Below are 27,249 nucleotides of genomic sequence, written 5' to 3' on the forward strand. Positions count from 1 at the left end.
CCTTTTTGAAATCGGACAACGTGGTTCGATTCAGGAGAGGTGTGTCTATAAAATGGTGTAAAATAGTCATATGTTTGAGAAATTGAAGTTATAGCATTTGAGGTTTTGTATTTCGCGCGACGGGATTCCACTGGCTGTTGACTAGGGTGGGACGTAAGCGTCCCACATTCCCAGAGAGGTTAAGTGACTGAGTTTGCTCCTTTGTCAGAGTGTATCCGCTGGGGAAACCCGTAGACACAGAAGAACTGGTTCCATAACTTCTGGGCAACGACATTTGCTGTCTGGTTTGGGCAAGGAAACGCATGTGCCAGCTTCGTAAAATGATCTGTGATGACAAGTACATCAACGCTCTCTCCATCCCTTCCTTCTGCTGACCACAAGTCTATGCACACCAGTTCCAACGCTGTGCTGGTCTGTATAGATTCCAACGGTGCCCTAGCCTCTGGCTCGATTGTCATGCCAACCACACAGCGCTTACAGTAGGAGACATACTTTCCATTCCAGTCCAGAAGAACCTTTGACGTACCAAGTGGAGTGTTCTAGTCTGGCCTTGGTGGCCGGCTTCATCATGGGTTCCCCTCAGAACGATGGCTATAACTTCTTATGGCTTGAGGGTGCTATTTTCACGTCCGGATGAAAAGTGTGCCCAAAGTATACTGCCTGCTACTCAGGCCCAGAATCTAGGATATGCATATAATTGGTAGATTTAGGTAGAAAACACTCTAAGGTTTGAATGATGTCTGTGAGTATAACAGACCTTATTTGGCAGGTGAAACCCCGAGGACAAACCATCCAGGATTTTCTTTTTTTTTAAGTCACTCCCTTTTCAATGAGGTTTCATTGAGAATCCATAATTCTAAGGCAGTTGCTTGCAGTTCCTATCGCTTCCACTGGATGTCAACAGTCTTTAGAAATTGTTTGATGTTTTTCCTTTGTGTAATGAAGAAGTAGCCCTGTTCAGAATGAGGCTCGAGGGAAATGTACTGTTTGACAGAGGCGCGTGACCTAAAAAGCATGCTCCACTTTGTTTTCCTCCGGTATTGAACGCAGTTTATCCCGCCTTAAGTTTTATTGATTATTTACGTAAAAAAAATACCTAAAGTTGTTTGAAATGTTTGGACAAAGATTAAAGGTAACTTGAGAGATTTTGTAGTCATATTGAGCGAGTTGGAACCGGTGTTTTTCTGGATCAAACGCGCCAAATAAATGGACATTTTGGATATATAACGACGTAATTAATTGAACAAAAGGACCATTTGTGATGTTTATGAAGCATATTGGAGTGCCAACAGAAGAAGCTCGTCAAAGGTAAGGCATGAATTATGTCGTTATTTCTGAGTTATGTGTCGCGCCTGGCGGGATGAAATATGAATGTCTGTGTTGTTTGATGGGGTGCTGTCCTCACATAATAGCATTGTTTGCTTTCGCCGTAAAGCCTTTTTGAAATCTGAAACTGTGGCTAGATTAACAAGAAGTTATGCTTTAATTTGGTGTATTGCACTTGTGAATGTATGAAAGTTAAATATTTGTTATAATTTTTGGGGAGTTTGGCACTCTGCCATTTCACCGGATGTTGTCAAATCAATCCCCTTAATAACGGGATTGGAGCCATAAGAAGTTAAGGGAGTCTGGCACCACCAGCTGGTACCTCTTCTTGACAACTCAGTCCTTAGATCTTTATTAGAGGATCTCATCCTTGATTTCGAGTTTATCCCAATGCTTCAGCATTCTCAACACTTGGGCAGTCTCATGAGCCCTCTCTCCGCGAAGGTCTCCTCCTCTCAACAAAGTACGCCACTCGGGCCAGCACCTGATCCGCCTTCTGTTTTCTCCGTATTACATCAGAAGAAAGGACTGGAAGAGTAGCCAATCCCCCTTCATGCTGAAGGATGCTGGCAGAATACTGGGCTATTTCGAATTTGCGCACTGGCACACTCGCATCCCACTCCAGACAGGATTCCAAAACTGCTTTCACTCCTTCAGAAGAGACTTGAGCCAGGATCTCACCACCTTGGATATTGACTGACAGTTTGAATGCATCCTGGATGGACTCTGAAGTCACATACTCTGGGAACTCACTTGCCTTCCTAGCTCCAACGAACGGCTGTCGACTAAGCAGGTCTGCTGGGACATTCTGGGGCCCGGGGATGTACTTCAAGTCAAAGTCGAAGGGGACCTGTTTAGAGACCCACCGCTGCTCACAGGCGTCTAGCTTTGGTTTCGTCATTATATATGTCAGGGGGTTGTTATCTGTTAGGACTGTGAATCTATTCCCCTTCAGCCAATGAGTGAACTTATCACACACAGCCCACTTAACCTCTCTAGGGTAGGTGGCACCAAATCGTCCCACCTACGTAACAGCCAGTGTAATCCCGTGGCGCGTTATTCAAAAACTTCAATTTTTCAAACATATGACTATTTTACACCATTTTAAAGACAAGACTCTCGTTAATCTAACCACACTGTCCGATTTCAAAAAGGCTTTACAACGAAAGCAAAACATTAGATTATGTCAGCAGAGTACCCAGCCAGAAATAATCAGACACCCATTTTTCAAGCTAGCATATAATGTCACATAAACCCAAACCACAGCTAAATGCAGCACTAACCTTTGATCTTCATCAGATGACAACCCTAGGACATTATGTTATACAATACATGCATGTTTTGTTCAATCAAGTTAATATTTATACCAAAAACCAGCTTTTTACATTAGCATGTGACTAGCATGTGACTAGCATTCCCACCGAACACTGCCGGTGAATTTACTAAATTACTCACGATAAACGTTCACAAAAAGCATAACAATTATTTTAAGAATTATAGATACAGAACTCCTCTATGCACTCGATATGTCCGATTTTAAAATAGCTTTTCGGTGAAAGCACATTTTGCAATATTCTCAGTAGATAGCCCGGCATCACAGGGCTAGCTATTTAGACACCCAGCAAGTTTAGCACTCACCAAAGTCAGATTTACTATAAGAAAAATGTTATTACCTTTGCTGTCTTCGTCAGAATGCACTCCCAGGACTTCTACTTCAATAACAAATGTTGGTTTGGTCCCAAATAATCCATAGTTATATCCAAACAGCGGCGTTTTGTTCGTGCGTTCAAGACACTATCCGAAAGGGTAAATAAGGGTGACGAGCATGGCGCAATTCATGACAAAACATTTCTAAATATTCCATTACCGTACTTCGAAGCATGTCAACCGCTGTTTAAAATCAATTTTATGCCATTTTTCTCGTAAAAAAGCTATAATATTCCGACCGGGAATCTGCGTTTAGGTAAACAGACGAAAGAAAATAAAGCATGGGGTCGACTCGGGCACGCGCCTAAGCCCATAGTACTCTGATCGGCCACTTGCCAAAAGCGATAATGTGTTTCAGCCAGAGGCTGCCTCGATATCGTTCAGCTTTTTCCCGGGCTCTGAGAGCCTATGGGAGCCGTAGGAAGTGTCACGTTAGAGCAAAGATCCTCAGTCTTCAATAAAAAGAGCCAAGATGAAACACAACTTGTCAGACAGGCCACTTCCTGCATGGAATCTTCTCAGGTTTTGAGTTCTGTTATACTCACAGACACCATTCAAACAGTTTTAGAAACTTTAGGATGTTTTCTAATAATCCAATAATTATATGCATATTCTAGTTACTGGGCAGGAGTAGTAACCAGATTAAATCGGGTACGTTTTTTATCCGGCCGTGTCAATACTGCCCCCTAGTCCTAACAGGTTAAGAGTGAAGAACTCTAATCTGTGTGCTGGGTAACGGGACTGGGACCTCGACAGTCTTGCTTGCAAAAGCTACTGGTCTGGGCCTACTCTCACCCTCAAATGTCTGGCTAAGTACTGCACCTAAGCCATCCATTGATGCATCTGTTGATAGGAGAAACGGTTTGCTAAAGTCTGGGTGTGCCAGCACGGCTGTTTGGGAGACAGCAACTTTTAGCTTCTCCAGCGCCTCCCCACATTCAGAAGTCCAGTCTTCAGGTTTCAGACATTTTAAGGCCACGCTATGAGGTTTTCCTTTTTCTCCATTCCGGTTACTTTTCTGTCCTGCAATCAGACGAAACAGTGGTTTGGCTAAACCTGAGAAACTCACAATGAAGTGGGAATAATAGTTTGCCCACACTTTTCCTGGGTCAGTTGCAATGCCCTCTGCCGTGACGATATGGCCTAAAACTTGACAGATTTTCTGAGGAGGTAACATATTTTTTTGCGCCAGCTTCAGGTTGTGTCCCTTAAGGCGGGAGAACACCATTTCAAGACGGTCCAGGGCTTCCTGCTTACTCTTCCCGAAAACCAGGAGATCATCCAAGTAGCACAGGAGGGACAAGTAGTTCTGGTCGCCAAAGATTCGAGGTCATCATTCTGGCGAATGTTGCTGGGCTGTTACATAACCCGTGAGCCATTATGTTGTACTCAAATAAACCTGTGGGTGTTGTGCACGCTGTGTACTTGCGGTCATCTTCATGTATGGGGATGTTGTGGAATCAGAAGTCAAATCCATAGTACTGAAGAAGCAGTTCCCTCCCAAAGCAGCGAGAGGATCGGCTTGATGGGGCAATGGGTATGCATATTTCTCTGTCCTCTGGTTCATCCATCTGAAATCAGTGCAAATTCTCAACTCTCCTGACGGCTTCCAAACCAGGACAAGGGGGGAAGCCCACTCACTACTGGACTTTCGGTTGATGCCCCGCTCCTCCATTTCCTCCGTCTGCCTCAGCTTCTGGTAGTCGGATGGAGAGACCCTCCTGAACGGCAGCCTGAAAGGCTTTTCATCTTTGAGTCGGATACGGTGGATGACGTTCTTCGCTTCTCCACAGTGAAGTTGGTCCCTGGAGAAGATGCCTTCATACTGTGCAATAAGGTCCAATAGTTTTCCTTTCCACATATCAGACACTTCACAGGACTCTGTCAACTTCTGTTAAGCCCAACTCTTCCAACTTTTGTACATACTCCTTTACCCTTTTTCCACTAACTGAACATTCTTCCCCAGCTTGGGTGACATTCTGAAGAGCAGACTGGACCTTACTGGGGTTCTCAGCATGACTGGAATAGAGCTCTAGGTCTTCTAGGGCTAGGCATGGGTGCACATCAGCCAACTTGGTGTTACGGCAGAGAACAATAGGGTGATCCAACATGTTGATCACTTTCATGGGGACCCACTTGTCACCCCTCAAAGGACATACAGTGCGTCCTACTAGGACATTTCTTGGTGCAGATCGTGCTGTAGTGGCCTCTATGACTACAGTACTACCAACTGATAGCAGCACCTTTTCTTTCAGTTTTCCCCAGACCAAATGTTCATGTTGATGCATGAGTCACACTGCTTGAGCATTACAGTTCCCACTTTGTCTGGTATTTTGTCACCGTGCCAGTGGTTCACGTTGGCTAGGATGCTGAGTAAAAGTCCATGTGAATCTCCTTTGGCAGGTTTGGAGAGACTGTCCCAATACCACTTTGTTTTCTTAACCTGTTGCATTATGTGTTTTATGGCGTTCGATCCAACTATCATATCGTCTGTCTGTCCAGGTACAACTAAAACAGACACTGCCATCTTGCAATCTAAAAGATCAATGTTCAGTCATATTTATACTTAGGCTGTGCCTGGTTGCCCCCACAGCCTACAAGAACTACTTGAGTTGGCTTTCTAGACTCTGGTTTTATCACATTACATTTCAGAAGTGTGTCTTCAGTTGACTCACTTAACCTGCAGGTCATAGACCCACTATCTATCAGAGCTTGAAGTTCTACAATTTCTTGCACTATTACTGGAACATAGAAAACACTGTCATTACTCTCTATTTTCGGATAAATCCCCTCGGTTTTCATTGTTTCCAGTAGAGGTCGACCGATTAATCAGAATGGCCGATTTAATTAGGGCCGATTTCAAGTTTTCATAACAATCGGACATTGGTATTTTTGGACACCGATTTGGCCTATTTAAAAAAATATATATTTTTTTGATAGTTATTCATCCATAACAAATTACTACTAAGGTAACATCTGCATTTTGAAAGAGTATTTTATTAATGAAAGCATAAAGATGCCATTATTAGTTACATTGTTTTAGTTTGAACGTGCAGACTGGCACTAAGAACAGCGGAAACGTTTCCGTAGTCACCACCATTATTAGTGCAATGCCCCTTAGTGTTGCTCTGTGCTACCCAGTGTGGCGGGGTGGGGGTCCACCCTTCCTCCTCCCTTCCCCATTGGCTAGGTCCGTCTTCTGTGCCCGGCTCTGCTGCCCATCCTGTGCCCCCTGCCCTCGTGCCTTGAACCTTGTGCGCTTTCAGTGGATACAGCTGGAGAACTGCAAGGCAATCCCATTGTGCGCCACTCGGGAGCATGACCAATATATATTGTCCTGCTAATAACAGAGTTAATAATAGATCTGTGATTATATCCAAGGGACTTTTATATTATTCTAAATTAATATTAATTGCTTTGTTTAAATGACAACTATTTTGAAGATTACATTTTTCAAATAATGTAATATGAGTGAGGAATAAGGCCGTTCTTGAACATGGGGTGAGACATTGTTACTAATTTGTAAATAAAGGCAGTTTGTCATTTAGAATGATTTAATTCTGTTTTTAGAGGGAGAGAAACCAAAAACCTACAGTCATCTCGTGGGTCTCCCAGTCGAGGCCGGCACGGGTATTGAACCAGCATCTGTAGCAACATTGCGCCACTGAGGCGCTGTACAACGTGACCAGTCGGGAGTGGGCTACAGTACTACAGTAAGAGCAAAATAATCCTAACCTTAGTGTAACAACAGTTTTAGTAAGTAATACTGAAGTCTTGCACAATTATCAGTTTCTATTTAGGTTTATGTCGCCCATTCGTTGTCAGAGACACAGTAGGACCCAAAAGCATAATCAGTGCTCTAACTCCCCCTTGCGCTGGTCTGGAGCAATGAAGTGGTGACGCAGGGTACCGTACTAAACCACAAATTACCTCTAAGTCCCGCAGCATAATTGCAAAACTTTTAGTGGAGCAACCACTGTATGTATGACCGCTACGGCCGGGTAATGAAGTTATATCTACCGCAACCCTTTACAGACGTAGAACTCAGTTACAGTAGCGTGTCGTTAGCAACAATGTACTTTTTGTGACGCATCTGTAGGCCTACCATTTCAGACAGTAGAATTCTGCTCTGGCATCTGTATTTTTACCCTGACAACAAACTTTGCTGATTTTAATGTACTGATGTTTTTTTTTTTTATGCAGTTTGCTATGGTAGGGTAGCTAGATGTGTTTTCTTTCTACTAAATGTCTTATTAAGCCACTGTATTTAACAAACGTTAAAGTACTTTCTTTAGGAGAGTATGGTCTATTATTTGATTGACAGTTCTGGTCGCCTAGTAATGGACGTTAGTCCCACTTCATATCACCAGAGACGTTTTCGTGTCGGCATTTTAATAAGCCGTAGTGTAGCCTACCCTAAAAGACAAACCAACATGCTCTAGCTGAGGCGCTTTCAGGGTTAATTGATACAGGCTAACTTTGGACTACTGTAATTCCATATTAGGGCCTATGAGACAAAATTAATAGGCTAGGCTATTCTACATGCAACAGACCGAAGACTGAACACACGCTTGCATCATTAGCCAAGAGAAAGTGCAGGCAGGGCAGCGCCCAAGAGAGAGGATGGGGCAGGCAGAACCGTGCCTATATGATCTCTTGGTATTCTGCATCTCGCATTGTCTTGCATTGCTCACAAATTCTCCAAAGCAGCCTAGAGTTCGCCTCTTCCTACCTGTTTAATTTAAATTACACAACTTTCTCCAGGCCTTTTATTGTCTATCGTGTAGTTAGGCTATAACAGGAAAAATGTTTTGTGATAACTGCACTGTGATTTTAATTATGTAGAGGGGAAAAACACAAGGGGGAAAAAAAGATTTTCGGTTAGGGATGTCATTTAATGTTAATAATCCCAACTTCGTGTAAATGTTTTAATGTTCACCCCTAGTATATGAGTATACACCTGCTCTTTCCATGACATAGACTTACCAGGGAAATTCGGGTGACGGCTATGATCCCTTATTGATGTCACTTGTTAAATCCACTTCAATCATTGTAGATGAAGGGGTGGAGACAAGTTAAAGAATGATTTTTAAGCATTAATACAGTTGAGACATGGATTGTGTATGTCTGCCATTCAGAGGATGAATGGGCAAGACAAAAGATGTAAGTGCCTTTGAACGGGGTATGGTAGGTGCCAGGCACACTGGTTTGTGTCAAGAACTGCGACACTGCTGGGTTTTTCATGTTAAACAGTTTCCCGTCGGAATCAAGAATTGCCACCACCCAAAGGACATCTAGCCAACTTGACACAACTGTGGGAAGTATTGGAGTCAACATGGGCCAACATCCCTGTGGAACGCTTTCGACACCTTAGGTGTTCCTAATGTTTGTTATGCTCTGTGTGTTTTTGTTTTATTTTATCATATTTTTTGCAGCGGTCACCACTGCTAAATGAATATAAGAAAACACTGCCCATTGATTCTTGAAGAATTTAACATGCTAAATGTAGAATATCTCACCCAAAGCTAGGTGAATTGCAACAACACTTTGAATATAAACAACTCTTCCCCCTTACCCCGCATCGAATTTTCCTGCAACTCTGTGAGGAGGTTAGTGCTGTCCGATGTCCCAAGGATCCTGGCGAGCATACTGTAGGCCATGGTGGTTACCTCCCAAGGATTCAAGATTGCATAGACGATGGTGGAGACTGTTTTTACTTTGTTTAGTCCACCAACTTCAAACAGCCACGTTTTTTTTGTTATTGAAAATGTTTTTTTTTATATATATTTTTTTAGATTCCCTACACAATGATTCCCTACGCTATTCAAATTGAGCGAAGAGTGTAGAATTTTAGCAACCAGGAAATGACAGAGCGATTTCTACATCGGGCCCTTGCCCCAGTCTGCCATTGTTCGTTGTGCTTGAGGAGGCGATGACCATGCTTTTAGTGACGCCGATGTGAGAGGGAGCAGTGGTTTGAAGTACTTAAGTAAAAATACTGGCATCTCTAAATGCTGTGTTTGTTAATGATGTCTGAGTGTTGGAATATACCTCCTGCTATCCGTAAATATTATTATTTTTGTAATTCTTTTTTTAAATGGTGTCGTCTAGTTTGCTTAATATAAGAAATTTGAAATTATATATTCTTTCACTTTTATTTTTGATATTTAAGTATATTTTAGCAATTACATTTACTTTTGAAACTAAAGTATATTTAAAACCAAATATTTTAAGACTTTTACTCAAGTAGTATTTTACTGGATGACTTTTACTTGAGTCATTTTCTTTTAAGGTATTTGTAGTAACTTGACAAGGAATGCCCACACACATTTCGATATTACTTTCCTTTACTTTCAACCCAAACCTAAAAGGTGTATTGCCAGGTACAAACAGTACAAACATAACAGAACTATATAGCCCACTCAACCGGTGGTAGAATCACATTGCACAGAACTCGCTCTTAGTGATGACATCATCAAAAGGGGAAGGTCACGGTCAATACCAATAATAACCATGTCATTATTTATATAGTGTCCACACTATAACAGTATTTTTACTGTATGACAATTGGGTACTTTTTCCACCACTGCTGGCAATTAGCCAAGTCACTGTAACATCTGTACTCCACTGCCATCCCCTACTCTATATTAACCTTGTCAGCTAGACCTTGCTTGCCTATATTTTGAAAATGTTCTTGTTCATGTCTTCCTAGTCACGAAAAACAAGAGGAGGAGGTCGTCCAATTAGAAGGTAAGAATTTATGGTGGGATGTACAGTAAGGGGGAAAAAAGTATTTGATCCCCTGCTGATTTTGTACGTTTGCCCACTGACAAAGAAATTATCAGTCTATAATTTTAATGGTAGGTTTATTTGAACAGTGAGAGACAGAATAACAACAAAAAAATCCAGAAAAACGCATGTCAAATGTTATAAATTGATTTGCATTTTAATGGGGGAAATAAGTATTTGACTCCTCTGCAAAACATTACTTAGTACTTGGTGGCAAAACCCTTGTTGGCAATCAGAGGTCAGACGTTTCTTGTAGTTGGCCACCAGGTTTGCACACATCTCAGGAGGGATTTTGTCCCACTCCTCTTTGCAGATCTTCTCCAAGTCATTAAGATTCCGAGGCTGACGTTTGGCAACTTGAACCTTCAGCTCCCTCCACAGATTTTCTATGGGATTAAGGTCTGGAGACTGGCTAATCCACTCCAGGACCTTAATGTGCTTCTTCTTGAGCCACTCCTTTGTTGCCTTGGCCATGTGTTTTGGGTCATTGTCATGCTGGAATACCCATCCACGACCCATTTTCAATGCCCTGGCTGAGGGAAGGAGGTTCTCACCCAAGATTTGACGGTACATGGCCCCGTCCATCGTCCCATTGATGCGGTGAAGTTGTCCTGTCCCCTTAGCAGAAAAACACCCCCAAAGCATAATGTTTCCACCTCCATGTTTGACGGCGGGGATGGTGTTCTTGGGGTCATAGGCAGCATTCCTCCTCCTCCAAACACAGCGAGTTGAGTTGATGCCAAAGAGCTCCATTTTGGTCTCATCTGACCACAACACGTTCACCCAGTTGTCCTCTGCCAAAGAACATCTGAATGATTCAAACTTCAGACGGGCATGTATATGTGCTTTCTTGAGCAGGGGGACCTTGCGGGCGCTGCAGGATTTCAGTCCTTCATGGCGTAGCATGTTACCAATTGTTTTCTTGGTGACTATGGTCCCAGCTGCCTTGAGATCATTGACAAGATCCTCCCGTGTAGTTCTGGGCTGATTCCTCACCGTTCTCATGATCAAATAAAATGTATTTATATAGCCCTTCTTACATCAGCTGACATCTCAAAGTGCTGTACAGGAACCCAGCCTAAAACCCCAAACAGCAAGCAATGCAGGTGTAGAAGCACGGTGGCTAGGAAAAACTGCCTAGAAAGGCCAAAACCTAGGAAGAAACCAGGCTATGAGGGGTGGCCAGTCCTCTTCTGGCTGTGCCGGGTGGAGATTATAACAGAACATGGCCAAGATGTTCAAATGTTCATAAATGACCAGCATGGTCTAATAATAATAATAATAATAATAATAATAATCACAGTAGTTGTCGAGGGTGCAACAAGTCAGCACCTCTAGAGTAAATGTCAGTTGGCTTTTCATAGCCGATCATTGAGAGTCTCTCTCTACCGCTCCTGCTGTCTCTAGAGAGTTGAAAACAGCAGGTCTGGGACAGGTAGCACGTCCGGTGAACAGGTCAGGGTTTCATAGCCGCAGGCAGAACAGTTGAAACTGGAGCAGCAGCACGGCCAGGTGGACTGGGGACAGCAAGGAGTCATCATGCCAGGTAGTCCTGAGGCATGGTCCTAGGGCTCAGGTCCTCAGAGAGAGCATACTTAAATTCACACAGGACACCGGATAACACAGGAGAAATACTCCAGATATAACAGACTGACCCTAGCCCCCCGACACACAAAATACTGCAGCATAAATACTGGAGGCTGAGACAGGAGGGGTCAGGAGACACTGTGGCCCCATCCGATGAAACCCCCGGACAGGGCCAAACAGGAAGGATATAACCCCACCCACTTTGCCAAAGCACAGCCCCCACACCACTAGAGGGATACCTTCAACCACCAACTTACCATCCTGAGACTAGGCCGAGTATAGCCCACAAAGATCTCCGCCACGTGACGCACCCCTCCTAGGGAGGGCATGGAAGAACACCAATAAGCCAGTGACTCAGCCCCTGTAATAGGGTTAGAGGCAGAGAATCCCAGTGGAGAGAGGGGAACCGGCCATGATCATTGCAACTCCACGAGGTGAGATCTTGCATGGAGCCCCAGGCCGAGGGAGATTGACAGTTATTTTGTGTTTCTTCCATTTGCGAATAATCGCACCAACTGTTGTCACTTTCTCACCAAGCTGCTTGGCGATGGTCTTGTAGCCCATTCCAGCCTTGTGTCGGTCTACAATCTTGTCCCTGACATCCTTGGAGAGCTCTTTGGTCTTGGCCATGGTGGAGAGTTTGGAATCTGATTGATTGATTGCTACTGTGGACAGGTGTCTTTTATACAGGTAACAAACTGAGATTAGGAGCACTCCCTTTAAGTGTGCTCCTAATCTCAGCTCGTTACCTGTATAAAAGACACCTGGGAGCCAGAAATCTTTCTGATTGAGAGGGGGTCAAATACTTATTTCTCTCATTAAAATGAAAGTCAATTTAACATTTTTGACATGCGTTTTTCTGGATTTTGTTGTTGTTATTCTGTCTCTCACTGTTCAAATAAACCTACCATTAAAATTATAGACTGATCATTTCTTTGTCAATGGGCAAACGTACAAAATCAGCAGGGGATCAAATACTTTTTTCCCCCTCACTGTATGCGTTTCGGATGCATGTGTGCCATTGTGCGTAACTTCACCATTCTGACTCTTTCATACATTTCAAAGTACTGACATTTCAGGCATCCTCTTGAAAAACCTGATGCTTTCAAAAACCAACCAAAGAACAGACCAAAAACACACGCTTAAGTGTCAAATAGTTTTAGGCCTAGCATTTTTGCAATAATGCTCCTTGCCTCACTCATTTCTCATCAAAGGATATCTGAGTGTTAATTTTCTCTTCCATCCTTCTATCGATCCTCTCATTCCACTGTCCTTCTCTCAGGAGACGGGGAAGGGGAGCAGACTGCAGTTACCATAGGCAGTATTCAGCAGGCCCAGGCATTCGCGGACCACAACATTCAGTACCAGTTCCGCTCTGAGGGTGGTCAGGTGGGTATCCCGTGAACAGCGTTTTGCTGATTTTAGAAACATTTAACTAGCTGAATTCACATAGGTCTGTTTTTACTGTATGAGGTCAGTTTACTGCATCACTCACACTAGAGCATGGATGGGAAACCCCAGTCCCCAGAGGCCAGAGTGGTGTCATACTTTCCCCCCATCCCTAGCAAACACAGCTGATTTAAACTAAGTGCATTCTAAACTGACGATCATCATTAGTTGATTATTGGAGTCCGGTGTGTTAGCTGGGGCTGGACACCCAATCAGGCCCCTGTGGACTGGTGTTGCCCATCCCTCCACTAGAGAATCAACCACATCACACAATGGAAAACCCTGAATAACCCTGACATTCAACACTATCCTCTCCATTGAATTGAAAGCCTTGTGTTCGTTCTCTTTGAACCCAGACAGCAGAACCGGCCAGGACACTGATATAGGCCTACAGGTTTGGATGTTAAATTGGTTCATTAATTGTGAATGTTTACGTCTACGCTTTTGTGGACCGTCACAGTGAACGTTATATCTTCACATAAACTTGTTTTTATTTTTTTATTTTTGGGTGAAGGATGAAGCTAGTTAGAGCTGGTCCTTTCGCTGCTCATTTGGAGTAAACACAGTTAGTGTGAGTGATCATGTGATTCCAATCCCCTTCCTGGATTGGCATGCGGCTGTTGTCACATGTTAGTCAGGAGGTGAGTCACATGATGAAGGGGTACAAATACAGATTATTTTGAAGCTGTTTTTATATTGAATTAGGCACATTCTGCCATATAAGCATATGTTGGGTGTGTAGATCAATTGTAGGCCTAGCAGTATCATTCAATGTGCAAGGGCTTAATACTGCAGCCTAGGGTGTGAACCTCAATATGACGTAAACAATCTGCAAGTCCTGAAAACACAGTGACATTAAAATGACAGTGGTCAGGCTAGAAGGCATCCCATGCTCTTTGTTGTAGAATTAATGACTCTGGTTTCTCTCTGTCTGTCTGTCCATCTCTTTCTCCCTCACTCTGTCTCCCTCTCTTCCCCAGGTGACTTACCGTGTTGTCCAGGTAACTGACCAGCAGCTGGAGGGGAGAGATGACGGGGGAGGGCCGGTTAGCGTGGTCTCCACGGCCGCCTTCCCCGGCGCTCCTCAAGCAGTGGCCCAGGTAGGTACCAGAACACCAGGAACCGAGGCCACTACTGTCACCCCTTACAATAACACAGTTCCCTAATGGCTAGGGAGCCTGACATACTTCAGTAGTATCAAACTATTGATCGTTTTACAAGTTATCTGTATATTTTTGTTGTGCAGGAACCAGAACACTTACATTTATTTATATATATAAATAAATTTGTCAGTTGTTTTAATGAATTATTATCAAGTAATATACATGTCGTAAGTTAGTTGTCAGTAGGGTTTGCTAACCCTTCCCACCTTGTCCCCTGTCAGGCTGTGATCCAGAACCCTTTCAGTAATGGGGGTAGCCCCGTGGGAGAGACGCTGGGAGGGGAGACGCGCTTCGCCTACTTCCCAGCTACGGCTGTGAGCGATGGCACTGTGTCTGTGCAGACCACCTCCGACCCCACACAGGCCGGGGGTGAGTCAGCACTACCTCTACTTCTAACGCTAGGCTAGCAGTCCTCTGAGGGCAAAATACTGTCCCTCGTTTTTGGTTCAAGTCCAGACATAAAGAAGAATGACCACTTATCAAATTGACATTTGAGTACCATGACACAGTGCTGACTGAGATTAACTGTTCATCCCCTCAGCCACAAGGTTTGTCTCAGTGCTAGCAAATTCTCCCTTAAGACTTTGTCACTGAAGTCTCCAACCTGCCCCATTTTTTTTCCTCTCTCTCTTTCTCTTTCTCTTTTGCTTTCTCTTTCTCCCTTCTCCCACAGGTCAGTTCTACGTGATGATGACCCCTCCTGACGTCTTGCAGACAGGCACACAGCGAACCATAGCTCCGCGCACACACCCCTACCCTGAGTGAGTATCAACCACACCGCTACTTCCTCTCCTCCTATGTCCCTCATTTTAGGGGGACTCTGAAAGGAGAGCCCATGCACACAGCAGTCTGAGCCACTCCAGATGTTAAGCAGTCAAAAACCTACCTACGCAGTCCTTGCGTTCATCTACCACGAGCATGTCAGACATGTCTTCCAAGTAGGAACTAGCCTATACGCTTAGGTGTTATGCGGTAATTTCAACCTTTCATCAGTAATGACCTGTTAAGAAGTCATTTGACAGGATTTTTCTAGAACATCTAAGAGTTGGTTTGCTTTGAGTCTGAGATGTATCAGTTAGACTGGAAAACTAAGTCACTGATTGAATATTGAAGAAGTAGTATATTGACTATTCTCTCCAAAAACTGAAAGTATAGTCGCACTGCATCCCTCCCCCCTATTCACTTTCACAGAGATTTGGGTTGAGCATGACCTGGACCTGGGTCAGACAGCACTGCGTGTGTGTGTGTGTAGTTTCCTTGAACACTTTGCTGTTCTTGTGGGATGGATGTCATCATCACAGGGTCGTTGTGTCCCTGTCCTTGTTGCCCTGGTTTCCCCCTTCCTTGTCTACTTCCTCATTTTGTTTATCTCTCACAATCATCAATATCATTATCATGTGATGAAGCTATTTTCCTCAAACCACTCTGAATGAGTAACACTGAATCAAAACCAGACTGTTAACTCTGGTTAATCCATGCTGAAAATCTCAATAATCTCTCATGCCAAATGGATGATTAATGATATTTGTGTCAGTGAATTAATTTGACATTAGTGTTCTGGTTAATTTAGGAAATGTAATTTCAATGTGCTTATTTTTCTATGAAGGCATATTGCATGCCCAGAGCCAAGGGGTGTGAGTAAATTGTAAACATGCCCATAAACTAATATATAATCTAGAAGGGAGGGTGCCAGGCAAGTGTTTGAATATAAAATAAGGAGTTGTATGTTTTTTGTTATTAGATCGTTTCAAGGCTTCTGCACATAAGGGAAATGGTTTGGAAGAATGGTTCCAAAGTGCTTTTTTAAAAATTTGACATAACGCCATGCTTGTTTTGCCATCCAGAACGAACACATGATCCTCTCAAATCTAATTTGTGTTGGACTGAGTGGATATCCCTTGCCATTTCCCTGCCTGTATGTGATGAACTCTTACTCTCAGGCCTGTAGAACAACATGGAGCTTCTTATATTCTGAAAAAGAAAATACATTTTACAATTTAGCTTTAGGTAAAGGGGATGGTCATCAATTTTCTCACAGTAAGGTGTTGGGGTATGGGTTTGTTATTAAGTTCTTTAGGCTTCTTGGGGCTTTTGTGTGGGACGTTCGTACAAGACCAGTCCAGTTGTTGTATGTCTAGTTCTAGTGTCGGGCTGCAGTGATTCCCCAGTTCTCTTTGGCTACCAGTAAAGCTTTTATCTACTCTACTGTTAAATGTACAGTCTAAAAGGGCTGGATACCACTGCAGTGTGTGCTGTTGTGTAGGGAGGACTTGTTTTTCCTGTGTTTTGCCATTCTATTCCCCCTTTCCATATGTTTTTCTTGTGTGTGATAATTTGTGTCTTTTTAATTTATTCTTTCATCAACAACGCATAAACTGATCCATGACTGAACATATTTGATCTGTGCAAATAAATGAAATTAAATGAAAACTTCCACCGCTTACCTGCCGTTCGCAGAGACGAAACCGAGATGCTGCAACATGACGGTTTAAACTGGTGAGGACAACTTCCACATCCCCTCCCCCTGCAACCAATAAACCAATCAAATTAGGCCTAGATCATATACCACAAAGAAGAAAGAACAATCATACCAGCTCCCTATTCCCCCTTCATTCCCTTTAGTACAATTCCCTGGTGATTATGTTAGACCCTTGATGTGATTGAGCTACATTTAGCATTGGAAAGTGTGTATGTACTCTTTGATGGTAGTCCTGATGCAGTATTGCAATGTGTTTCTGTTCAGTTCTGTAAGACCTTGAATAGCTAGGTTAAAGTAAAAACAGCCCCCTTTGTTTTAGCTTGCTTTTAATTGCTTTTACTCATTAGATGCGAAAAAGGTAAGGGCACTGTGTGAACACCAGCCATTTTGGTTTAATTTATGACACAATTCATTAGACGGATTAAAGCGTTGTCAAAGTAAGTGCTGTCGAATTGTATTAGTTTACTGTCACGGCCCTGCGCATCTCGTCCCCAGTGCCTTCATGAGCTCATCTGGCTGTCATGTATGGGGAACTTCATTAAAGAATACCACGGGGAAGACACATATAGGAAAAACAGTTGTCATTAGCCATACTCTGGACACCAATGCGACAACATCGCAATTTAGGATTATAATGAAGCCCGCGCCTTAGACTGTCTCCGGGGTATAGCAGGGAAGGACACGTACACCTCAGACACCTCCAAGAAATCTGCCTGTCCAGATGGTCGTCAGACAGTCAGTAATACAGTAATTCCAGTCACTGCGTCTCGCTGTCAGCACCAAGGTGGTGTTATTACCTCACATGCTGCCCCATACAGCTGCTTCAGATCAGCACGGCTGCCCAAGGCGGTGCAGGGCGGCCCCCCTGAAGAGTACGGCTCTGCTGCCTGAGTGGTGTGTAATTGTAAAAGGGTCAGGTGCTTTGAGATAGTGGTTCTGGTGGGGGATTCCTTCACTGGATTAGTTGCGTGGTGCGCTGTAGTCTGAAGATTTTTTATTTTGGTCTGAAGAGTTAGAAACATTTAACTAGCTGTTTGCACCTGTTTGTATGGAGGTGGACTGAGGACTCCCAGGTTTTGAAGATGGGTGAAATGTTCTATTTATTTTTGTCTGTAGGAAAATGGATGGCCCACGGACACCCAGAGATGAAAGGAGGAGAGCTCAACACAATGAAGGTGAGCAAAGGGAAGGGCCTAAGTCACCCACAATCCTCCCCGATTCAATGTTCTCTCAGAGCCAATATACACTACCGTTCAAAAGTTTGGTGTCACTTAGAAATGTCCTTGTTTTCCATGAAAACATACATGAAATGAGTTGCATAACGAATAGGAAATATAGTCAAGACGTTGACAAGGTTATAAATAATGATTTTTAATTGAAATAATAATTGTGCCTTCCAACTTTCGTCAAATAATCCTCCATTTGCAGCAATTACAGCCTTGCAGACCTTTGGCATTCTAGTTGTCAATTTGTTGAGGTAATCGGAAGACATTTCACCCCATGCTTCCTGAAGCACTTCCCACAAGTTGGACTGGCTTGATGGGCACTTCTTACGTACCATACGGTCAAGCTGCTTCCACAACAGCTCAATAGGGTTGAGATCCGGTGACTGTGCTGGCCATTCCATTAGACAGAATACCAGCTGACTGCTTCTTCCCTAAATTGTTCTTACATAGTTTGGAGCTGTGCTTTGGGTCATTGTCCTGTTGTAGGAGGAAATTGGCTCCAATTAAGTGTTGTCCACATGGCATGGCGTTGCAAAATGGAGTGATAGCCTTCTTCTTCAAACCTCCCACTTTACCACCACCAAAGCACCCCCAGACCATCACATTGCCTCCGTGCTTGACAGATAGTGTCAAGCACTCCTCCAGCATCGTTTCATTTTTTCTGCGTCTCACAAATGTTTTTCTTTGTGATCCGAACACCTCAAACTTAGATTCATCTGTCCATAACACTTTTTTCCCCCCAATCTTCCTCTGTTCTTTTGCCCATCTTAAAAATAAAAGATTATTGGCCAGTCTGAGATATGGCTTTTTCTTTGCAACTCTGTCTCGAAGGCCAGCATCCCAGAGTCGCCTCTTCACTGTTGACGTTGACTGGTGTTTTACGGGTACTGTTTAATGAAGCTGCCAGTTGAGGACTTGTGAGGCATCTATTTCTCTAACTAGACATTCTAATGTACTGTCCTCTTGCTTAGTTGTGCATTTCGCGCTGTTCTGTGAAGGGAGTAGTACACAGCGTTGTACGAGATCTTCAATTTCTTGGCATTTTCTGGCATGAAAGAGCCTTCATTTCTCAGAACAAGAATAGACTGATGAGTTTCAGAAGAAAGTACTTTGTTGTTGTCCATTTTAAGCCTGTAATCAAACCTACAAATGCTGATGCTCCAGATACTCAACTTGTCTGAATAAGGCCAGTTTTATTGCTTCTTTAATCAGGGCAAACATTTTCAGCTGTGCTAACATAATTGCAAAAAGGGTTTTCTAATGATCAATTAGCCTTTTTAAAATGATAAACTTGGATTAGCTAGCACAATGTGCCATTGGAACACAGGAGTGATGGTTGCTGGTAATGGGCCTCTGTACGCCTATGTAGATATTCCTTTAAAAATCTGCCGTTTCCAGCTACAATAGTCATTTACAACATTAACAATGTCTACACTGTATTTCCGATCAAAAGTGACCCCGAACTTTTGAACGGTAGTGTATCTTAACCATGCAACTCTGTGCTTTACTTCTGCATTCCAAGATACACTACATGGAAAAAATATATGGACTCATTCTAAAGTCATGGAAATTAATATGGAGTTAGTCCCCCTCTTTGCTGCTATAACAGCATCCACTCTTCTGGTAAGGCTTTCCACTAGATGTTGGAACATTGCTGCGGGGACTGACTTCCATTCAGCCACGAGCATTAGTGATGTTGGGCGACTAGGCCTGGCTCACAGTCGGCGTTCCAATTCATCCCAAAGGTATTAGGTGGGGTTGAGGTCAGGGCTCTGTGCAGGCTAGTCAAGTTCTTCCACACTGATCTTGACAAACCACTTCTGTATGGACTTTGCATTGTGCACGGGAACATTGTCATGCTAAAACAGGAAAGGACCTTCCCCAAATTGTTGCCACAAATGTAATTTTATGCTGTAGCGTTAAGATTTCCATTCACTGGAACTAAGGGGCCTAGCCCAAACCAAGAAAAACAGGCCCAGACCATTATTCCTCCTCCACCAAACTTAAGGTTGGCACTATGCATTCGGGCAGGTAGCGTTCTCCTGGCTTCCGCCAAACCCAGATTAGTCCGTCGAATTGCCAGATGGTGAAGCGTGATTCATCTCTCCAGAGAATGCGTTTCCACTGCTCCAGAGTCCAATGGCTGTGAGCTTTCCACCACTCCAGCCGATGCTTGGCATTGCGCATGGTGATCTTAGGCTTGTGTGCGGCTGCTCGGCCATGGAAACCCATTTCATGAAACTCCCGACGAACAGTTCTTGTGCTGACATTGTTTCCAGAGGCAGTTTGGAACTCTGTAGTGAGTGTTGCAACTGATGACATACAATTTTTACACGCTTCAGCACTTGGCGGTCTCGTTCTGTGTGCTTCTGTGGCCTACCACTTCGCGGCTGAGCTGCTGTTGCTCCTAGACGTTTCCTATTCACAATAACAGCACTTACAGTTGACCAGGGAAGCTCTAGCAGGCCAGAAATTTGACGAACTGACTTGTTGGAAAGGTGGCATCCTATGACGGTGCCACGTCGAAAGTCACTGAGCTCTTTAGTATGGGCCGTTCTACTGCCAATGCTTGTCCATGGAGATTGCATGGCTTTGTGCCCGATTTTATACACCTGTCAGCAACGGTGTGGTTGAAAAAGTTGAATCTACTTATTTGAATGGTAGTCCACATACTTTTGGCCATGTAGTGTATACAATATCTTGTTGAATTTATTTTTTAAATTAGCTGCACCTTGTGATTTTTTTTTTATCTTTCAAGCCAAAGCCACATTAAGTGGACAATAGATATTTTTTCTAATTCTATCCCAGAGGCACTTTTAGGGAATTAAATTTTGTATATCAACCAACCACTAGAGGCTACTGTTGAACTGTCAGATGTTCCCACAATGTCACATGTCTAGCTAAGTGACTATTCAAGGCATACAGAGAAAAATACCCATGTAGACCCTAACCACTCTCTGCATGTATCCCTATTGTTCACCTCTTTCTCTGAACCTGTTCTGTGTGTCTCAACAGTTGAGAGGCGGCGGAGAGACAAGATCAACAATTGGATCGTCACGCTCTCCAAAATCATCCCCGACTGCAACATAGACAGCACCAAGACGGGGGCTGTAAGTCACTCTGTAAGGCACTCTCAGCAGCTTTGTCGTGTGTGTGTGTGTGTGTGTGCACATTTTAATATACTTGTGAGTACCAGAAGTCCTCACAAGAATGGTAAACCAACTTAAATTCAGAGAAGTGAGGACATATTGCCGGTCCTCCCTTGTATGAAGGCTATATTAAGCTTAGTGGTTAAGGTTAGGCTTAGGGAAAATATTGGAATCAATTGTGTGGATGTGGGGGGGTGTTTGCATTTATTTAGGTGTGTGTGCATGTACGAGTATTGGTATTCTATTAGGATCCCCAATAGCTGTTGCGAAAGCATCGGTTACTCTTCCTGTCATCCACACGGCAAGAGGTCTTAATGAACTCCTTTCTCCTTCCCCCAGAGTAAAGGGGGCATCCTGTCTAAGGCGTGTGACTACATCCGAGAGCTCCGTCAGAATAACCAGAGGCTCCTGGACGGTGTCAAAGAGGTGGAGAGAGTACAGCTGGACAACGAGCTCTGCAGACAGCAGGTAAAACAGCCTAGAAAGAACGCTACCACAAAGAATCGGAGGCCTAGCCTGGACCCGGATCGGTTTGTGCCATCTTGCCAACTTCTATGGTCATTTTCAGGCACATCATTGGAGTTGGCAAGACTGCACAAACAGAGTTGGGACCAGGCTATCACATAGCATCACATGCCTGCGGACAGAAAAGGTTGATGTTCAAACAAATGGAGGCGTTTGATCACATTTAACGTTCATTTTACGTCTGACGACCGAAGTGCCATTTTTACTTCAAAATGAAGTTATAGCATAGAATTGTATGGAGTGTTTTGCCTTTCATTCCTTATTGAATCCCAAAGCACCGTTCTTCATGTCCTCATTCTAATGCTCAGAAGTGAACAGTCTCCAGTCCTGTGGGGGATAGAGAGGCAGTGAGTGTGTGATAGCCCAGAGGAGAAGCTGGGATGATAGTACACTTACCTTGAGATTTAAAACAGATGGATGTTATGGCCAGGATTGTCCAAAACATTTGTTGAAAAGTGTATACAACAGACGTTTCTGTCTAGTTCTTCAATCATTGAAAGAACAAGTGAGGCCTAGAAGTTGACGTATTTTGTTAAGTTGCTGCTAGTTCATTGATTACATTGAGGACACCCGTTGTTTTTCGTTGGCGGACATTGTTGTTGTTTGTCTCAGATCGAGGAGCTGAAGAATGAGAATGCCCTTCTCCGAGCGCAACTCCAGCAGCACGGCATCGAGAGCGTGGGCGAGACGCCGCCACAATGAACGAGGGAGACTGGGAGAGCAGGATGGGTAGAAGGAAGAGGAGAACGAGGCAGACTGGGGACGACACGTAGGAACAGAACAAAATGAACGAGCTACTGACGAATCACTGTTTTTCAGTCGCAGACAGTCTTCCCTGGCCTTGTCTTTGAGGCTGTATCCGAGACTCTTGGCAGGCTCCTGCTGCTTTGTCGGCTGCACTTGACTGATCCAAGATCAGTCGAAATGACAAAAGAAGCCACCATGTAGACAATAGACATGTCTCAGAGAGAGAACCAGTCACAACCAGCAGAGAAACCCTCTACTAGCCCAGAGAAACCCTCTGCACAACTCCTCCCTCCGTTGACGTTGGATATTTTGTTATTGAGTTGTTTTCCCATTCTCTTCAGTCATATTTTATTTTAGTCTGTATTTGTGGTTGAGGTTCATATTACCATTTTTGTTACGTTAGCGGTTTTAATTTATTAGTTTGTGTATTGTTAAAAATATTCCCAGAAAGACTCATTTAGGAAATCCCATGTATCCTAGAGGAATAGATGATGTATGAGTGAGTGGTAGGCTACCAGCCAGTAGAACAGAAACACGATACAAATAAACCACTGCATTGCAGAACTAGGTGAAACAATGCCTTGATAGTTGGCAATATTATTAGGTGTTTTCAAAAGTGACACCGATATACAGTGAGCTCAAAGTATTGGGACACGACATTGTTTTGGCTCTGTTCCCCAGCACTTTGAAATGATACAATGACTGAGGTTCAAGTGCACACTGTCAGCTTTAGTTTTGGTGTATTTTCATCCATATCGGGTGAAGCGTTTTAGAAATTGCAGTACTTCTTGTACATTGTCCCCCCCTTTTTAAGGGACCAAAAGTATTTGGATGTATTCATGTGTATTAAAGTAGTCAAAAGTTAAGTATTTCGTCCCATATTCCTAGCACGCAATGATTACAGAAAGCTTGTGACTCTACGAACTTGTTGGATGCATTTGCTGTTTGTTTCAGATAATTTTGTGCCCAATAGAAATCAATGGTAAATAATGCATTGACATTTTGGAGCCACTTTTATTGTAAATTAGTTTCTAAACACTTCTACATTTTAATATGGATGCTACCATGATTACGGATAGTCCTGAATGAGTCGTGAATAATGAGTGAAAGTTCGACGCACAGATATCATACCTCCAAGACATGCTAACCTCTCCATTACAATAATGGGAGGTTAGCATTGGGGGGGGGGTGTTGTTATGATGTTTATGCCTCTAACTTTCTCACTCATCATTTATCACGATTCATTCAGGACTATCCGTAATCATCAAACGCAACCAAACAAACAGCAAACGCATCCAACTAGTTTGAATAGGCACAAGCTTGATGTAATCACTGCGTGCTAGGAATATGGGACCAAATACTAAACCTTTTGAGTACTTTAATATACATACATGAATTTGTCACAATACTTTTGGTCCCATAAAACCAGAGGGGGGGAGGGGTTGGGGGGGCTTACTATGTACAAAAAGTGCTTTCTAAACAGCACCCGATATGGATGACAATCCCCTCAAATGAAAGCTGACAGTCTATATTCTAACCTCAGTCATCTTCTCATTCCAAATCCAAAGTGCTGGAGTACAGAGCCAAAACAACAAGAAATGTGTTGATGTCCCAATACTTTGAGCTCACTAGCTCAAGGATGCAATTTTGGTGTACCCGGAGGAATAGCTGTGCTTTGCCCAATATCACAGTTTACAGTGCTTGCATTAACAGACCTGTTTTTAAAATAGCATCCATGCAACATTATATAAATGTTTCATGTTGAAGTAAAGCCAATGGCCACTGGCGTTAGTGGGAAATTTAAATGGTAATCAATAATTCATTTACTGTACTTTTGGCCCTTTTCTACAATTATGCAATTTAATACACAATCTTTAAGGCTGGTTTGAGACTGTGGCCGGGTTAGATTTGATAGACCACTGGTACGGCCTCTGAAAGGTGAGCTCTTAAAATGTCACCTGACATATGAAGTGAGTGCAAATGTAAGTGATTCTGGGTGGAACATCACAGGCTGTATCCAAAATGGCACCCTATTATGTAGTGATTTATGTAGGGGATAGGGTGCCATTTCAGACACTGCTGAGTTTTTAATTTCAACATTGTGTCACGTTAAACTCACTCTTGAGAAAGCGCATTGAGTTCACTGCTAAGCTAAATTTAGCGGCTACAGAAGTCTGGATGTTTTTTTGCAAATGTGTGTATGATGTTTCTGTGTCTTGATATGTGTAAGAATAACCACAAGTATCATGTCTAGTGTTTTGGCTTTTATTTTTGTAACCAACGCATCAAATGGAGCTTAATGCAACCCAAGGAAAAAGACTCTCTGGAGAGAATAAATGAACCAGCTCAAGATATAAACCAAGAACAGAGAAACTTCCCGTCCTTGCACTTCGTATCTGCTCTGAATTTCCTCTCCTTGCAAACAGTAATGGTTGCTAATAAAGACTTAGGAAAACATTTAATCTCAGACACTCTTTCAGTCATCTAGGACAATAACCAAGTTGAAATGCTTTCAACGTGCAAACAGGCAAGTTGATGATAATACCAATGTTATTGATGACTGGATTTGCGTCATGTATTTTCTTCTGAAATTGGGGAATGGGAATAGGTACATTTGTGTTTTAGTCCCTAATCAGGGAGTTTTAGACCTGTACTGTCTGGCTCCGGAATCAGCAAAGCAGCACTAATACTCAACCCTGTGAAAAGTCATGTATACTCAATGATTCCACCTCGACAAGCTCTCCTTTTGCTTTTGCTTTGTAAGTGCAAAATAAAATTGTTACCCTGTTTTGCTCGAAACTGTCTCTTAGAACTGTTGCTCTTCAGCTGAATATAGCCGAAGTTGACTGATGATGTCGAATTCTACACATCTAGTGGGAAGTGAGCACTGTCAATTATGGTGAAAATAATAAGGTAGCGGAAGGAAATTGTTGGCTGTAGTTCATTTTGTTTGTTTTCTTTTTTGAAATGGCAAACACAAAATTTACCAGCCTGTAGCAGATGTGCTGTTCTCAGGTTAGATTATAAGACTTTTCTAAGTAAAATGGACAGAAAAAATAAATAATTGACTTGATAATAACCTTGTCAGCATGTGTTCTGGCTCATTATCTTTTCCCCTACTAATGTATTCATAATTATGAATTTACTTTGGATTAAAATCAAGATCATAAGGGTAAAGGCATGCTTACTAAAATGGTATATTAATAACAAAGGTTGAATAGAATTAATGATGGTTAATAAGACATTGAAGGCACATGGGTGAATAATGAAGCCTGGATGCAAGTCTGTTTCTGTTCTTGCCAACTCCTTTTGGAATTGTCAGGCCAAAGCAAACATGTTTGACACTGACAGCAATGGAGTAGACAAGCACAAACCGATCTGGGCCCCGGCTATGAATAATGATAACGGTAAAGTTAGAAAGAGCCGTCCTCATTATAAGCTGCAACAGATGGTTGCTCATTTTGTTTTTCTGAAATAAATACATGAATCTGGTAATAAGATGATCCTTTTATTGAACTATGTTCTGCAGCAGGTGTGTGGTGTCACATCCACACGTGTGTGTTTCATTCTGTGTCGATGGACACCCCATAGGCATTGAGACAACTCCTGCCTGGGCCCCTCTTTCAGGTGGTCTTTCAGCAGGGATTTGGGGGCAAAGATAGGCAAAAATGCATAAAAATACAAAATGCCCAAAAGACCAAAATATACTACAAAATACTGTTGCTAAAATTATTTTAATTAAAATACATGTATTTTGTATTTTTCAAATATAGAAAATACATTTGCAAGGACCCTCCTTAATTATACTGTACTAAAATATAAACTCAACATGCAACAATTTCAAGGATTTTACTGAGTTACAGTTCATATAAGGAAATCAGTCAATTGAAATGACTTGGGCTCTAATCTATGGATTTCGTATGACTGGGCATGGGCGCAGCCACTTGGGAACCAGGCCCACCCACTTGGCAGCCAGGCCCAGCCAATCAGAATATGTTTTTCCCTACAAAGGGGTTTTATTACAGACATAAATACTTCTCAGTTTCATCAGCTGTACGGGTGGCTTGTCTCAGACGATCCCGCAGGTGAAGAAGCCAGATGTGGAGGTACTGGGATGGCGTGGTTGCACGTGGTCTGCAGTTGTGAGACCGGTTGGACGTACTGCCAAATCCTCTAAAATGATGTTAGAGGCGGCTTATGGTAGAGAAATTAACAGATTCTCTGGCAACAGCTCTGGTGGCTATTCCTGCAGTCAGCATGGCAATTGCACACTCCCTCAAAACTTGAGACATCTGTGGCATTGTGTTGTGTGACGAAACTACACATTTTAGAGTGGTCTTTTATTGTCCCCAGCACAAGGTGCACCTGTGCAATGATCATGCTCTTTAATCAGCTTAGCAAAGAAGAAATGCTCACTAATGGGGATGTAAGCAAATTTGTGCACAAAATTTGCGAGAAATAAGTTCTGTGCTTATGGAGAAAAAAAATGATGACCAACACTTAACACGTTGCATTTATATTTTTGTTCAGTATAGTTATAAAACAAACTGTGACCCTTGGTTAACATGCTATGAGCAGTAGCAATAGCCCAGACAATTGACACAGTTGTTAGTCCTCTTAGCTTTGTATTGCTACAAATTCTCTGCATTTGTGTCAGAAATGAGATGCTGTGACCATGAGCGTGATGTTATCTGAGGTGCAAAGGTGTTTGAATGAAAGTCGAGACACAAGACTCCAAGTGAGTGTAGTGATAGTGTGTCAATAATAACATAGTGTGTTCACTTTCAAAGTCCAGTTCACTAGCCCCCTTTTGGACCAAATCCACTGTATTATCCTCGCTCTGGAAGTGCATCCATGTGCATCAACTTTCTTTCGAGCTTGTGCACTAATCCAGTGTCATAAGACTTATTTTACCCCCCAAAAATGTGTAGTATTTTTTGTCGTTTGAAAACACAAAATACAAAAGTAAACTACATGGCCAGAAGTATGTGGACACCTGCTCGTCGAACATCTCATTCCAAAATCATGGGCATTAATATGGAGTTGGTCCCCCCTTTGCTGCTATAACAGACACCACTGTTCTGGGAAGGCTTTCCTGTAAA

General features: G+C 42.8%; 1 protein-coding gene across 6 annotated transcripts in view; it reads left to right on the top strand.

The window, feature by feature from the left end:
- LOC106582686 (upstream stimulatory factor 2) overlaps nucleotides 1–25,234 on the top strand; it is a 30,260-nt gene extending 5,026 nt beyond the window's left edge. The window contains exons 2-11 of one of the 6 annotated variants that reach the window (XM_014165994.2): nucleotides 9,746–9,783; nucleotides 12,695–12,798; nucleotides 13,839–13,958; nucleotides 14,243–14,390; nucleotides 14,695–14,782; nucleotides 16,479–16,517; nucleotides 17,617–17,675; nucleotides 20,742–20,848; nucleotides 21,215–21,343; nucleotides 22,013–25,234. In XM_014165994.2, coding sequence (XP_014021469.1) covers nucleotides 9,746–9,783; nucleotides 12,695–12,798; nucleotides 13,839–13,958; nucleotides 14,243–14,390; nucleotides 14,695–14,782; nucleotides 16,479–16,517; nucleotides 17,617–17,675; nucleotides 20,742–20,848; nucleotides 21,215–21,343; nucleotides 22,013–22,102 — 922 coding nt within the window. In that variant the 3' untranslated portion in view covers nucleotides 22,103–25,234. Of the gene's footprint in view, nucleotides 1–9,745; nucleotides 9,784–12,691; nucleotides 12,799–13,838; nucleotides 13,959–14,242; nucleotides 14,391–14,694; nucleotides 14,783–16,478; nucleotides 16,518–17,616; nucleotides 17,676–20,741; nucleotides 20,849–21,214; nucleotides 21,344–22,012 lie in introns of all 6 variants that reach the window. The other 5 variants (XM_014166030.2, XM_014165986.2, XM_014166003.2 and 2 more) reach the window with 5 other exon arrangements.
- Nucleotides 25,235–27,249: the final 2,015 nt, after the last annotated feature.

Source organism: Salmo salar, chromosome ssa02, assembly GCF_905237065.1.
Source record: "Salmo salar chromosome ssa02, Ssal_v3.1, whole genome shotgun sequence".
NCBI classification, from domain to species: Eukaryota; Metazoa; Chordata; class Actinopteri; order Salmoniformes; family Salmonidae; genus Salmo; species Salmo salar.